The following is an 11,061-nucleotide window of genomic DNA, read 5'->3' on the forward strand; positions in this document are numbered from 1 at the left end:
AGTGCAGTGTTTATAATTTTGAACTGCACAACTATGTATGAAGTATCTCTGTATTTGATCAAATTAAAACTAGGGCTGATATATACTCTTTGAAATGAATTCAATTAGTTTGACCATTTGGCCCTGAGGAGACCCACAATGATTTTAAGACAATATGTTGTTTCCTCAGCTCCTATATATTTACGGCTCAGGTTTGCCCTTTTGTTCTCTTTAAATAATTTTGCATTTGGTCCTTTTGGGTCTGAGGTTGTAAGAAAAAAAAACTCAGCCATTCCTACACCGGTTGAATAAAATATAATATGATAAATGAAAAAACAAAAACAAAAAACAAGTATTTAAAAAAAAATAAAACTCAACTAAAAATCAATGAACACATGACAGACGTGATCTAACAACAGAAAACTAATACACATGAACAATGTGCGTGAGTAAAACTCATAAACTCGAAGGGTATACTTGGATGTGGGATGTGGCAGACCTGTGACCGAGCCTTCTGCGCGTGCGCATTACCTTCTTCTAATTAACGACCACATGTTCAGGTACAGTATTTGCTAATGCAGTGTTGAGCCATAAATTTGATTTAATTATATAATTCAGCGTCGTATGTTGCAGGAGTTGCATTTTTAACTTGTTTAATTCGTGTATCACAGTTTTTATTAACGTAAAAGTTGCTAACTGGTAAGCAAGCTGACATGTTCATCGCTTCACCTGAAGCACGAGTTAGCTAGCTGCTTCGCAGTCCTTTAGCTCGCGATAGCCTTTAAGTATTATTGGAAATTTAATGCACATTAAGTCGTAACTGACTGTCTGTCAAACATTATCAACAGCTGCCGCCATGCACCGTGCATTTTCTCCGAACACGGTTCGACCTAACCCGCCCTTGAGGAAACCCTGGACGAGTCCCATGGGTTCTCCCATTGCAGCGCCTCCTCTGAGGTTTGCTATCTCGGATGCAACGGCTGCGCACCACGTGCAAAGATCGGCTGGAGACGGTATGTTAATGCCACTTATAAAACATATTTAAGTTAAACATATCGTTTGGAGGAACCTTCTCTTCAGACTTGACTTTGTGCTGAATTACCTGCATTAAGATATGCGCAGTTCTAAAGGTAATACCAGCACTGTGCGTAAATTTGTATGAATATTTTAGTCGTTCTTTCTTTACAGGTGTAGGTGTCTCACCTGTCAGGAATACTTCTCCAGTATGTAACACTTGAGTTTCATCTTTTTTCATAATCAGTGGTTTGTAGAAAGAAATACAGTTTGTGATTTCTAACATTTTTTGCTCTTTAGTTTTTGGGACCTATGTCACCTGTACTTGGTGTATACAACTGCAACTACTGTGGTCACAAAGGTAATATTATCAAAAACAGTTGTAACTGACAGTTGGTGAAACTGACACATGTCAATTGATGTGACCAACTTTTCTCTTATTAATCTGACATTGTGCAATAAAGTTACTATGAATCTGATTTTGGCAGTCTACTACACGCTAGAAATAAAATTTTAAATTCTTTTATAGGAACTGATCCAAAAATAGAGGGAAAAATTGTCTAGGCAAACTGACTTGCTTAGTACGTCAAAAACCCTTTTAAAAGTTTATAAATTTAATATTTTAAACTTATTTTAAGATGATATTTTTTTAACAAATATCTTATAACATCAGAACACCTGCTAAACTTTTAGAGGGGTAATTATTCAAAACTCTTTTTTTTTGTTACACCATTCGATTATTGAACAGGACTGATTCTTTAATTGGTTAAAATGGTAGAAATGCCTTAAAATACTATGACACCATCAGAAATGCAAAGTACACATTTAAACAAATATTTAAGACATAGTTTTAACAAGTTTAAAGTTTTTTTTGATTTGGACATCATACATTTGGACATGATATTTGCAGCCCAGTGGTAACCATCAGCAAATCCAAGAAGGGATTATTGGGTCATTAACTTAAAAAAAAAAAAAAAAAATTCGTAAGGTTTCTGTCTTAACTTTGCGGTTTCTAATGAACTAACTCTGAACCCTCAGCAAACTGGCGTTGCAAGCGCTGCAAGAAGACCCCTTACTGCTCCGTGTCCTGCCAGACAAACGACTGGGGGGCACATAAAATCATTTGCAGTCCTGTTCCTGAATCTGCGATGTAAGCTTTCAGTCCACACAAACAACTCTTAACTGTCAGCTGAGATTATTGTAGGTTCATGCTGTTAAGTAGTTTGTGATCTGCCTGCAAATACTTGGATCATTGTGTGATGTCTCAAAATGTGTGTTCTTTTTTTTATACATAGGGAGCAACCGAAAGTGACTGTAGCTCCAACCATGACAGAAGACAAAGCCATTTTGCCTCAGTCCAAGGTAAATGGAATGATTGAATTTTATACAACATAAAATTAAATAAATCTTTTTATTTATGATCTCAAAACCATAGCTTTTATTCCTCAAAGAGTGTATTCTAGTCACTTGACCCCTTTGTTGAAAAACTGATCAAGACAGGAATGGAAGCTGGGGTCTCTGAAATGTGGCTGAATTATGAGGAATAGTGGACCCCATGTGCAGCACTTTATTGGCAAGCATTTGCTCCAATTTTCTTCAGTTTTTTTCAACAAACTGGTCAAAGTGACTGGAATCTGTGAGTAAATCCTTTAGTAATGACAAGTGCCTTTCTAAACCTGCCTCACAAAAAGTAAACCAGTCACTCTGTTTTGTTGAAGCCTGAAGATGCACCCAGTGAAAAGAGGGTCTACTTCAAGGACTTGCACGTGACTAAGGTCATTAAAGGATCTGACATTCAGGTACAGCTTAACTCTGTCTGTCTCAGTTGTAAAAACAACTCCATCAAACTTTAGGAAACACAATGATTAATGTGTCCTATGTGTATGTGTGATTTTAGGCAACTTTGGCAGAGTTCTACAGCCCCAGCAGGTTTTTCCTCGTTGCCCAAAGCCCTGAGGTGCTCGATGCTCTGCAAAGCATCAGCATGGAGCTTCAAAGATCTTACAGCTGTCCCTCAACAGCCATTTACATTCCCCATGTCGGAGAGATTTGCGCGGTTCAGTTTTCCAGTGATAAGGTAAGCAAAGATTTCTTTATCTGTAAAATGAGAACAAATTAGTTTGACGCTCCTTTGTTGAATATGTTGCTTATGACGCTCTGCTTTCTTTCTGTAGAACTGGTACCGAGGCCTGGTCCAGACTTTGGCTGCTGACCAGAAGATGGCAAATGTCCTCTACATTGATTTTGGAAATGAAGAACAGGTCCCTATGGAGAGGATCAAGCCCTTAGCTGATAACATCAAGCCATTTTGTCCATGTGTAAGCACAGATTATCTGCATGCAAGCTGCTCTTTGCTGCTATTTTAGTCAAAGCAGTAAAAAGAGTAATACACAAATTATCTTTGTGAATTACACATCATGTATTTAAATATTCACTTAGGCTGTGAGAGTGTTGACATAGTGACTTGAGTGGGGATCTTTTACTTCCAGGCGATGGAGTGCCGTATTGCCAGCGTGGTGCCAGCTGGTGGTAACTGGTCCAGTGAGTGTTGCTTGGCAGTGAGACAACTGCTAGCCAGCAAGTTCAGGACTGTCAAGCTGGTTGAAACTTTGGAGAACGGTTACATCCATGCTGTGGATATTCAGTTGTACCAGGGTGGGTTAAAGGCACTACTGGAGATTTGCAACATTAAGTCAACGCTCCAAAAAATCGAAATGTGGAGCCCATCACACAACTTTCTTTTGTGTTTTCTAGGAAAGCTGTTGAGCTCCTTCCTTCTTGAACATGGTTACGGGGTAGAGGAAACGGTCAATGTAACACCGACTGAGCAGGACATAAGTAAGAAAGCTTCATGTGTTATCTATTAACCTGGGGGGTTAGGATAGTGGTATCTAACTGGAGAGACATACTGGTAAAACATTACAAAACTGTGTCTCGTGCCTTGATTGCCTCACAGCTGGACTATTTAATGGCCTCTGTCTGGTCATTGGTCAGTTGATCCTGTCTGTGAGGTGGCTCAGGCTTCTCCTTTGCTCTTAATCCTTGCTGCACTGTCCGCACCATATAAATTAATGCACATCTTCCACAGATGCTATGGTGAGCGCATCTTTAGAAAACTTCAAAAGACTCTCCAAGGGGAAGGACGACAACAGCTGGGCTCAGCCTCCTGAGCCGCTGACACAGGCAGTGGGTGACTCCTTCTCTGTTATAGTCACCCATATCCAGTCACCCGATGACATCATTGTGCAGAAAGTGGAAAATGCTGGTGAGTAGAAAGTCTTCTTGGAAGTGCAGCTATAAGCTCTGGACGTTGACGCACAGTTTATCTCTAACTTGTGTGTATTGGGTCCACAGGTGCGATTCAGCAGTTGCAGCTGCAGCTGAGGGAGCACTGTGCTCAGGCCCCTGCCCCGCAAAACTTCAGACCTGCCCCTGGCACAGTCTGCTGTGCCCAGTTCTCAGGTACAACATGTAATGAAAATACAAAACATTTAACACATGACAGTTGGTGGGTATACATTCTGAGTGCAGTGCTGTGTTTAATCTACCCACATATAAAATGTAAGTATTTTTCCCTCTGACATTGAAATGCCTTGAATCTGAAAAAAACAAAACAATAAAATATAGAATGACCTCTGACCTCTATCCTTTCTTTTTCTTTTTTCTCACAGAGGACAAACAGTGGTACAGGGCCAAAGTCCTGGCATATTCATCAGAGGACCATGTCTGTGTCGGTTACCTTGATTTTGGAAACTCTGAGGAGGTGGATTTAGGTCATCTGCTACCCATCAGCACTGCACTGCTGGCCCTGCCCATGCAGGCCATGCCTTGTGGCCTAGCAGGTAGTGTGTGGTTTTATTTTTTTGGTTGAATGTGAACACATTCTTCAATGTCAAGTACGATTCTCTTTAAAAAGTGTCATCATCTGAGACGGTTTTGTCTTTGGGCTCTTTTCAGGTGTGCGGCCTGCAGAGGAGAGCTGGTCGAAGGACTGCCTGTTAGCACTGCAGCGAAGAATCTTCAACAGAATCCTTCGCATTGAGATCCAGCGAGCACATGAGGGAAAAGCCTTGGTGGCTTTGATAGATGAGTCCAGCGATCCCCAGGCCAATGTGGCTGAGCTGCTGACCTATGCTGGGTTTGCAGTGCCTGCTCCCGTTTCCACTAACAGCGACCAGCAGACTAGTCAGGCAGCTGATGCAGCAGAGGAACCACAAGGTGCGAAGAAATGCATTAAAACACCTTTATTTAAATTATTCTCAATTTTTTTTGCCAAACATAACAGTGATTGTAGCTGCTGAGCATTGCCATGTGCCTTTTTTAAGACACATCAACTCCCCATTCCGTAATGGGAGCATATTCATGCTGCAAACACTCATGAACTGAATCCCAAACTTGATCATTTTGGTTGAAATCAGCAGAAATTTAGATATTTAAAAAATATATTTTCAATATTTTCCTCAGTGCCTACTCCTGCTTGTGAACCTCTGAAGTGGTCTTGTGCTGAGCTTCCCAGTGAGGGCCAGACAGTGGAACTGTTAGCCAGCGTGGTGGAAAACCCTGGGGACTTTTACTGTCACATCAACAATCCAACAGGTTTTTTCTGTTTTTCTTTTTTTCATCAAATTTAGCTCAGAACCAGAAGAAATGGGTCATGACTTTAAAATTGAAGGGCCAAAGTAAATGTACTTCCATTTCAAAAGTAAAAATGTTAATTTTTTTTAACTGCTGCCTGACTGTTAGACCTAGTTTTTGCCAGATGCCAGATGCTGGCTATAGAGCATCTTAAAGCTAATTGCCAACTGCATCAAGACAGAAGAAGAATGCTAAATGCATTGAGTTGCAAAAGATGAAGAAAACATTAGCAACAGTTGCTGGAAAAACAGGTGTAATGCTGTGAGGTTCAGATATGTAGAGAATTGCAGACACAAGGTGTTAACATGTAAACATACATTATGTTGGAAAGATGTTACATAAACCTGTTACTCAGACATTTTAACTCGCTATTTAAAGAAGTTTTTTGTTTTTTTTTGTGTTTGTCAGCTCATCAGCAGTTAATGGAGCTTGGGGCTGAGTTGAAGCAGCATTGTGAAGCGCAGACAGCACCTTTTGTGCCCAAAGAAGGAGAGCCCTGCTGCGCCATGTTCCCCGGTGAGACGCTCAGCCATGAAGGTCTTTGCACACTGAGTCCGTTTTTTTTTGTTTTGTTTTGTTTTTTGCTGTTTTTGGATCCGTAATCTGAAAAAAAAACTTCAAGCACAGACACCTTGCACACTGTCTCTGCTGCGTTTTTATTTTGTAATTTGCGAAAATTTGAAGCACAAAAAAAATGGAATCATCAAGTAGTGATCAAGCAATTGATCCTCAGCAGCAGCTGTTCGGACTGAAAAAACGGACTCACTGTTCAAAGGCCTTTACAGTGTTAAATCCCCTAGATTATCTGTATCAAGTGGGCTGAGGTGTTTTCTTCGACTTGATCTTTGTCTGTTGTTGGTACTTCTGGAGGATTTTCTGGAACATAAATTGCTTGTTTTTTTGTCTCTTCAGATGATGGAGCATGGTATCGGGCTATGGTTAACAAGGTGTATGAAGACAAGGTTTCTGTGAACTTCGTGGACTACGGCTATAGCATGAAAGTGGGCATGAACCAACTTCGATCCATTACACCCAAACTTCTGACTCTGCCTTTCCAGGCAATTCACTGCTCACTCTCAGGTAGATTCTGAATATATGTGAAAGATACACTAGTTGAGAGGCCATCATTTGATATCCAGAGAAACAGATTAAAAATTGGCCGGCTGAAAGAAAGGGAAGCTAAAAATAGCATTAAATTAGGATTCATATTCTGATTTCGTGTGCTGCCAATGTTGTTTCTTTTGTTCAGGCGTGGAGCCGCTGGGATCAGAGTGGACCAGCGAGGCCCTCTCGCGGTTCCAGATTCAGGTGTATGGGAAGCAGCTCTCTGCACGCGTCCTCTCTGTCACCGAACAAGGTTACAGTGTGAAGCTGGAGAGCAGAGGCCAGAATGTGGCAGCAGCCCTAATTTCTGAGCAACTGGCCAAAGCTCCTGGAGAGCTTCCCAAAGAGGCACATGCAGCCAACGCCTCTGAAGCCAAACAGCAAGAGAAAATAGACAAGAAGGAGCACAGCCAAATACGAACAGAAGCCAAAGAGGCTTTGCCTGAAATACAGACGGCAGCGCTGTCAGAAGGTCAGAGGCAGTGTCACGCTCATGAAGATCAAATCTGGTGGTCTGATGATCTAAAGTGGGAACTCTCTTCTTTGTTTTAGCACCGTCATTTCCTGTGGAGTGGAAGACAGTGGAGCTGCCTCTCAACGAGACCTTTCAGCCTTACATCGCAGCCATCATCAATCCATCGCTCTTCTACCTGCCCAGTCCCCGCCAAGGTTAGATCTCCCACAGGAGTCCTCTTCATGTCAGAGGATGATGTGTCAGTGTCAACAGTTGCAGATAATATTCCTGTCCTTGTTGTTTGTTGTCATTGTGCAGTGAACCAAGAGAAGCTTCAGGAGGTGATGCTGGAGCTGGCTGTCTACTGCAGAAACAACCAGGCCTCTCTGTCCTCAGCTGCCCTGAGCAGACCAGCGCCTGGAGCTGCCTGCTGTGCCCAGTTCTCTGGTGAGGAACACTCTGTGCCTTTGCTGATTGTTTCTATCTTTAAAGCATGATATGTGGGTCACTAGTTGGATAATCATGCTGCATGATTAATAACAGGAATCAAAGCATTTTTGTCAAACATATAAGCCACTAAGTCATTTAGCCTTTTTTCACTTTTCTGTGATGTTTAAAAACACCACAGCCACGGGAAGCAGTGTGAAGACAGACATGAAGAGGCTGCAGACAGTAAATTGAAAGCTTCCCTCTGCTGCAGACCTCATTTAGAGAAAATACAGATTCTGTTACTTTGAGTTCCAAGCATTGTCATGACCCCACATGACCACTAGATGTCAGAGAGGTAAATTATCAATGAAAGATGGAGAAAAATAGGGCTCCAAATTCAGCTAATGTGTCACACACCCAGCCTGATATTTTTGGAAAAGAAAATGTAACTTGAAAGGACAAATAAAACTACAGATCCAGCTGGGAAATAAAGCCAACAATGTTATATTGTTTTGTGCTTGAGGAGGAAATATTCTGCTGACTGCAACAAGAGGGACTATTTTTCACATTTAATAATAGTTTATGAGGAAGTATCAGTGGAAGGTTAAGTGATACTGTCTGTAGGGGAAAACCCCGTAACTCAAGCAGTGTCAGCCCCACTCATTGTTTAATGATTACAGGTAAGAGGCCTTTTGAGGAAAAAATGAAGCTCTCACACTCTAAGACACACACACACACACACACTATGATCCTCATTATGAATGACCTCTCCCCATTCTTTTATCCAGTTTCATGTTAGCTCTCTGACTGAGCTGAGACCCCACCTGCAGTGGTTGCCCTTCAGCCCTAAGCTGCTAATTTAACGTCTGCTTGTAGAAGTAATTACACAGCGTATGTGCAGCCGAGCTCAGGAGCGTCTCTCCTTTAAACACAGTATGTAGGTGCAAGACTATAGCCTGGCATGCATTCCACAGCTAACAACAGGGTCTGTTTAATAGAGTTTTCTGTGCAGGACCCTGGCTGATAAAAGCTCATCAATTACTCAGGGCAGCTCTGCAAAGACCCCCTGTCATGTGTATGAAAAGCTGGAATCTAATCTTTAATCCAAATTAACAAAAAAGAAATGTGTTTAAAATTTTGATGTGCATTTGTCATTGCTCAGAGTTGCCAGAAGACATTAAATTTTTTTTCTCTTTCCCTCAGCTGACAATAACTGGTACCGTGCCGTTGTCCTGGAGGTTGGAGACAATGAGCTGAGCATAATCTACGCAGATTACGGCAACACTGAGAAGGTGCCATTCTCCCGTGTAATGCCCATCACCAGCCACCTGCTTCAGCTCCCTTTTAGGATCACTCGCTGCACACTCACTGGTAAGTAGGGATAGACCGATTATCGGGGCCGATATTTGGCATTTTGGGGCATATCGGTATCTGCCTTTTTTTCAATCTGACGGCTGATATGAAACCCATTGAAAACTGTGTTGTTTTGGCTCTGATGCTTCTCTGCACAGAGTTTCTCCCTGTCTACACTATGGAAGCCCTAGATGGTCATTTAAAATCAGTCATGAAAACCCAAACAGAAAATTAATTGAACTGCATTACATGCCTGTAAAAGGTAGCACAAACTAAATTCTGTCCAGCTTTATTGCAGTTACGTAGAAAACTTTAGCTATATATTTTTTAAGTTTTCATTTAACTTTATAAAGCATGCTGCTGAGCCTGAGAGCTGTTTAATAAACATATGCTTGAAGGTGTTTGATTGCAGTTAAGTGTTGGAGTTTGTATTGTTCATAATTTTTTTCGCCAATATTTTCACTTTGACTGCAAATGAATATCGGCCTCCTTGCCTACAAATAATCAGTATCTGTATCTGCCCCAAAACATCCATATCGTTCTATCTCTACCAGTAAGACAAGCCGTCACTTTTCTTCAATGAAACGTGCGACTTCCTCCCATGCTGACTCTCCTATGTTTTCAGGCAAGGACCACTTCCCCACAGAGTGGACCGCAGAATCACAGCAGATGTTTCAAAACCTGCTGGCGAACGGCGTCCTGGCCACAGTCCTGTCCTTTGATGGCTCCACCAACATACTCTCCCTCACTCTGCCCATTGAGAGAGGCGGGGGCAACGTGACTGCCATGATCTTGGATGCAATACAAGCTGAAGCCAAGAGTAACTCTCAGGCACCCACCACTCAGATTGACCAAACAGACTTCAGCTGTGGGGAACCCATGCCAAACTGTCCCCAGACCCAGGAAAGTACACCTACAAACGCAACTCAAGAAGCAGCACCTGGGTTAAACCCGCAGAAGAAAAACAGCCCCACAGAATCAGTCAACGCAAACAATGGTTGGTCAATAGCTGATTCCATTTCAGTAACATCCCTATTATATATACATTTTGCAAGTCCATTGGTTAAATTTGATATACTACAGATAATAAGGCTGTGGCTAAAGTGTGGTTTTGGTTGGGACACCCTGAGATGGCATATTTGAAGGGACCTGTCTGAATAGATGAATTTCCTGCTAAGTGCTCTGTTATAACATTTTGTCTTTCAGCAGCTCCTGCTCCAAAGATTGTGGGACAAATGGGGCCCCCATGCCAAGTTGATAGAAAAAATGATGGTTTGTATGCTCTTAAACAAAATCATGATTTTTGATTATGCTTAAACGAATTGCTTGAAAGCTCTTCTCATGTATACATGTTGCTTTTTGCTTTAGTTTTGAGATTTTTTAGCTTAGTATCATTTTCTTTTTGAATCCCAGATCCTCAGGCATCTGGCTGCTGCTGCCCCAGCCTGGCAACAAAGGTTAGAGCAAGTTTTTTAAGCTTTTCTTTAAATTGTACTTTTTTATCTGTAGCTGTGTCAAGTTTTGTAATCTTACTGGATGCACACATGAAAAACTTTTGTTTTTGTTATTTCACAGATCGACCACCTGGAAGAGCTGATCCAGCTGCAGCTTTCTCTCATCAGGCAGTTAATGGGACAGACAAAATAAGACCTTAGTACATGCTGTTATTGTTTTATTTGGCAGGTTGTTGAGTTCAAGGATGTGGTTTTATTTACAAATGTCTTAAAAAATAAGTTAACTGTTTTAAGTTAAGAACTCTGATTTTGTTGTACCTTTTATTTTCATCTCTATGTAAAACTATTATGTTTTTAAACTGAAATTCAAAATATTTTTTTTAGTGTGTCAGGACGTACACAAGCACTTTTATTTCTTTTAAGTTTATAGCAATTATCCAACTTGAATATCATCCATATATTTTTGTAGTGCTGTAGCATGCTGTTCTAGCATCTGTTCCTCGGCTCTGTTCTAATTATCTGTCCAGCCTGACCTCTCTGTTTGACACGTTTCAGTTTTTACATAAAGGTTCTGACTCATTTTTTGGTGCGTTTTGGAGTTTTTATATTTTGCACACAGTATAAAAACATGAAAATGTC

At 41.2% G+C, this 11,061-nt stretch overlaps 1 protein-coding gene across 4 annotated transcripts; it reads left to right on the forward strand.

Annotated features, from left to right (window-relative positions):
- The first annotated feature begins 471 nt into the window (after nt 1-471).
- Nucleotides 472-11,029, forward strand: tdrd1 (tudor domain containing 1). 4 transcript variants are annotated; one of them, XM_074664135.1, is made up of 26 exons: nt 472-539; nt 828-992; nt 1,168-1,202; nt 1,294-1,354; nt 2,032-2,143; nt 2,289-2,355; nt 2,712-2,792; nt 2,891-3,070; nt 3,168-3,311; nt 3,483-3,648; nt 3,748-3,831; nt 4,082-4,258; nt 4,348-4,455; nt 4,665-4,835; nt 4,951-5,211; nt 5,458-5,589; nt 6,037-6,144; nt 6,541-6,708; nt 6,878-7,204; nt 7,285-7,401; nt 7,505-7,633; nt 8,819-8,986; nt 9,594-9,965; nt 10,175-10,240; nt 10,382-10,425; nt 10,544-11,029. In XM_074664135.1, exons 2-26 carry the CDS (start codon nt 836-838, stop codon nt 10,613-10,615), a joined length of 3,507 nt encoding a protein of 1,168 aa, XP_074520236.1. In that variant the 5' UTR covers nt 472-539; nt 828-835; the 3' UTR covers nt 10,616-11,029. The 4 variants fall into 4 exon arrangements, with proteins under 4 accessions (XP_074520236.1, XP_074520235.1, XP_074520237.1 ...); XM_074664134.1 differs by lacking the exon at nt 472-539 and adding an exon at nt 553-678; XM_074664136.1 differs by lacking the exon at nt 472-539 and adding an exon at nt 553-678 and having other exon boundaries at nt 10,178-10,240.
- Nucleotides 11,030-11,061: the final 32 nt, after the last annotated feature.

This window comes from Halichoeres trimaculatus, unplaced genomic scaffold (assembly GCF_033239565.1).
Source record: "Halichoeres trimaculatus isolate MK-OKI-2021-1 unplaced genomic scaffold, fHalTri1.1 fHalTri1_scaffold_23, whole genome shotgun sequence".
In the NCBI taxonomy this organism is placed as follows: domain Eukaryota; kingdom Metazoa; phylum Chordata; class Actinopteri; order Labriformes; family Labridae; genus Halichoeres; species Halichoeres trimaculatus.

Bases quoted from the DNA above. Each gene is read 5' to 3' on its own strand.
- tdrd1 (XM_074664135.1), top strand. From the start codon at position 836: ATGCACCGTGCATTTTCTCCGAACACGGTTCGACCTAACCCGCCCTTG. The intron at 2,793-2,890 runs GTACAGCTTAAC...GTGTGATTTTAG, and splicing joins TTAAAGGATCTGACATTCAG to GCAACTTTGGCAGAGTTCTA. The intron at 7,205-7,284 runs GTCAGAGGCAGT...TCTTTGTTTTAG, and splicing joins GACGGCAGCGCTGTCAGAAG to CACCGTCATTTCCTGTGGAG.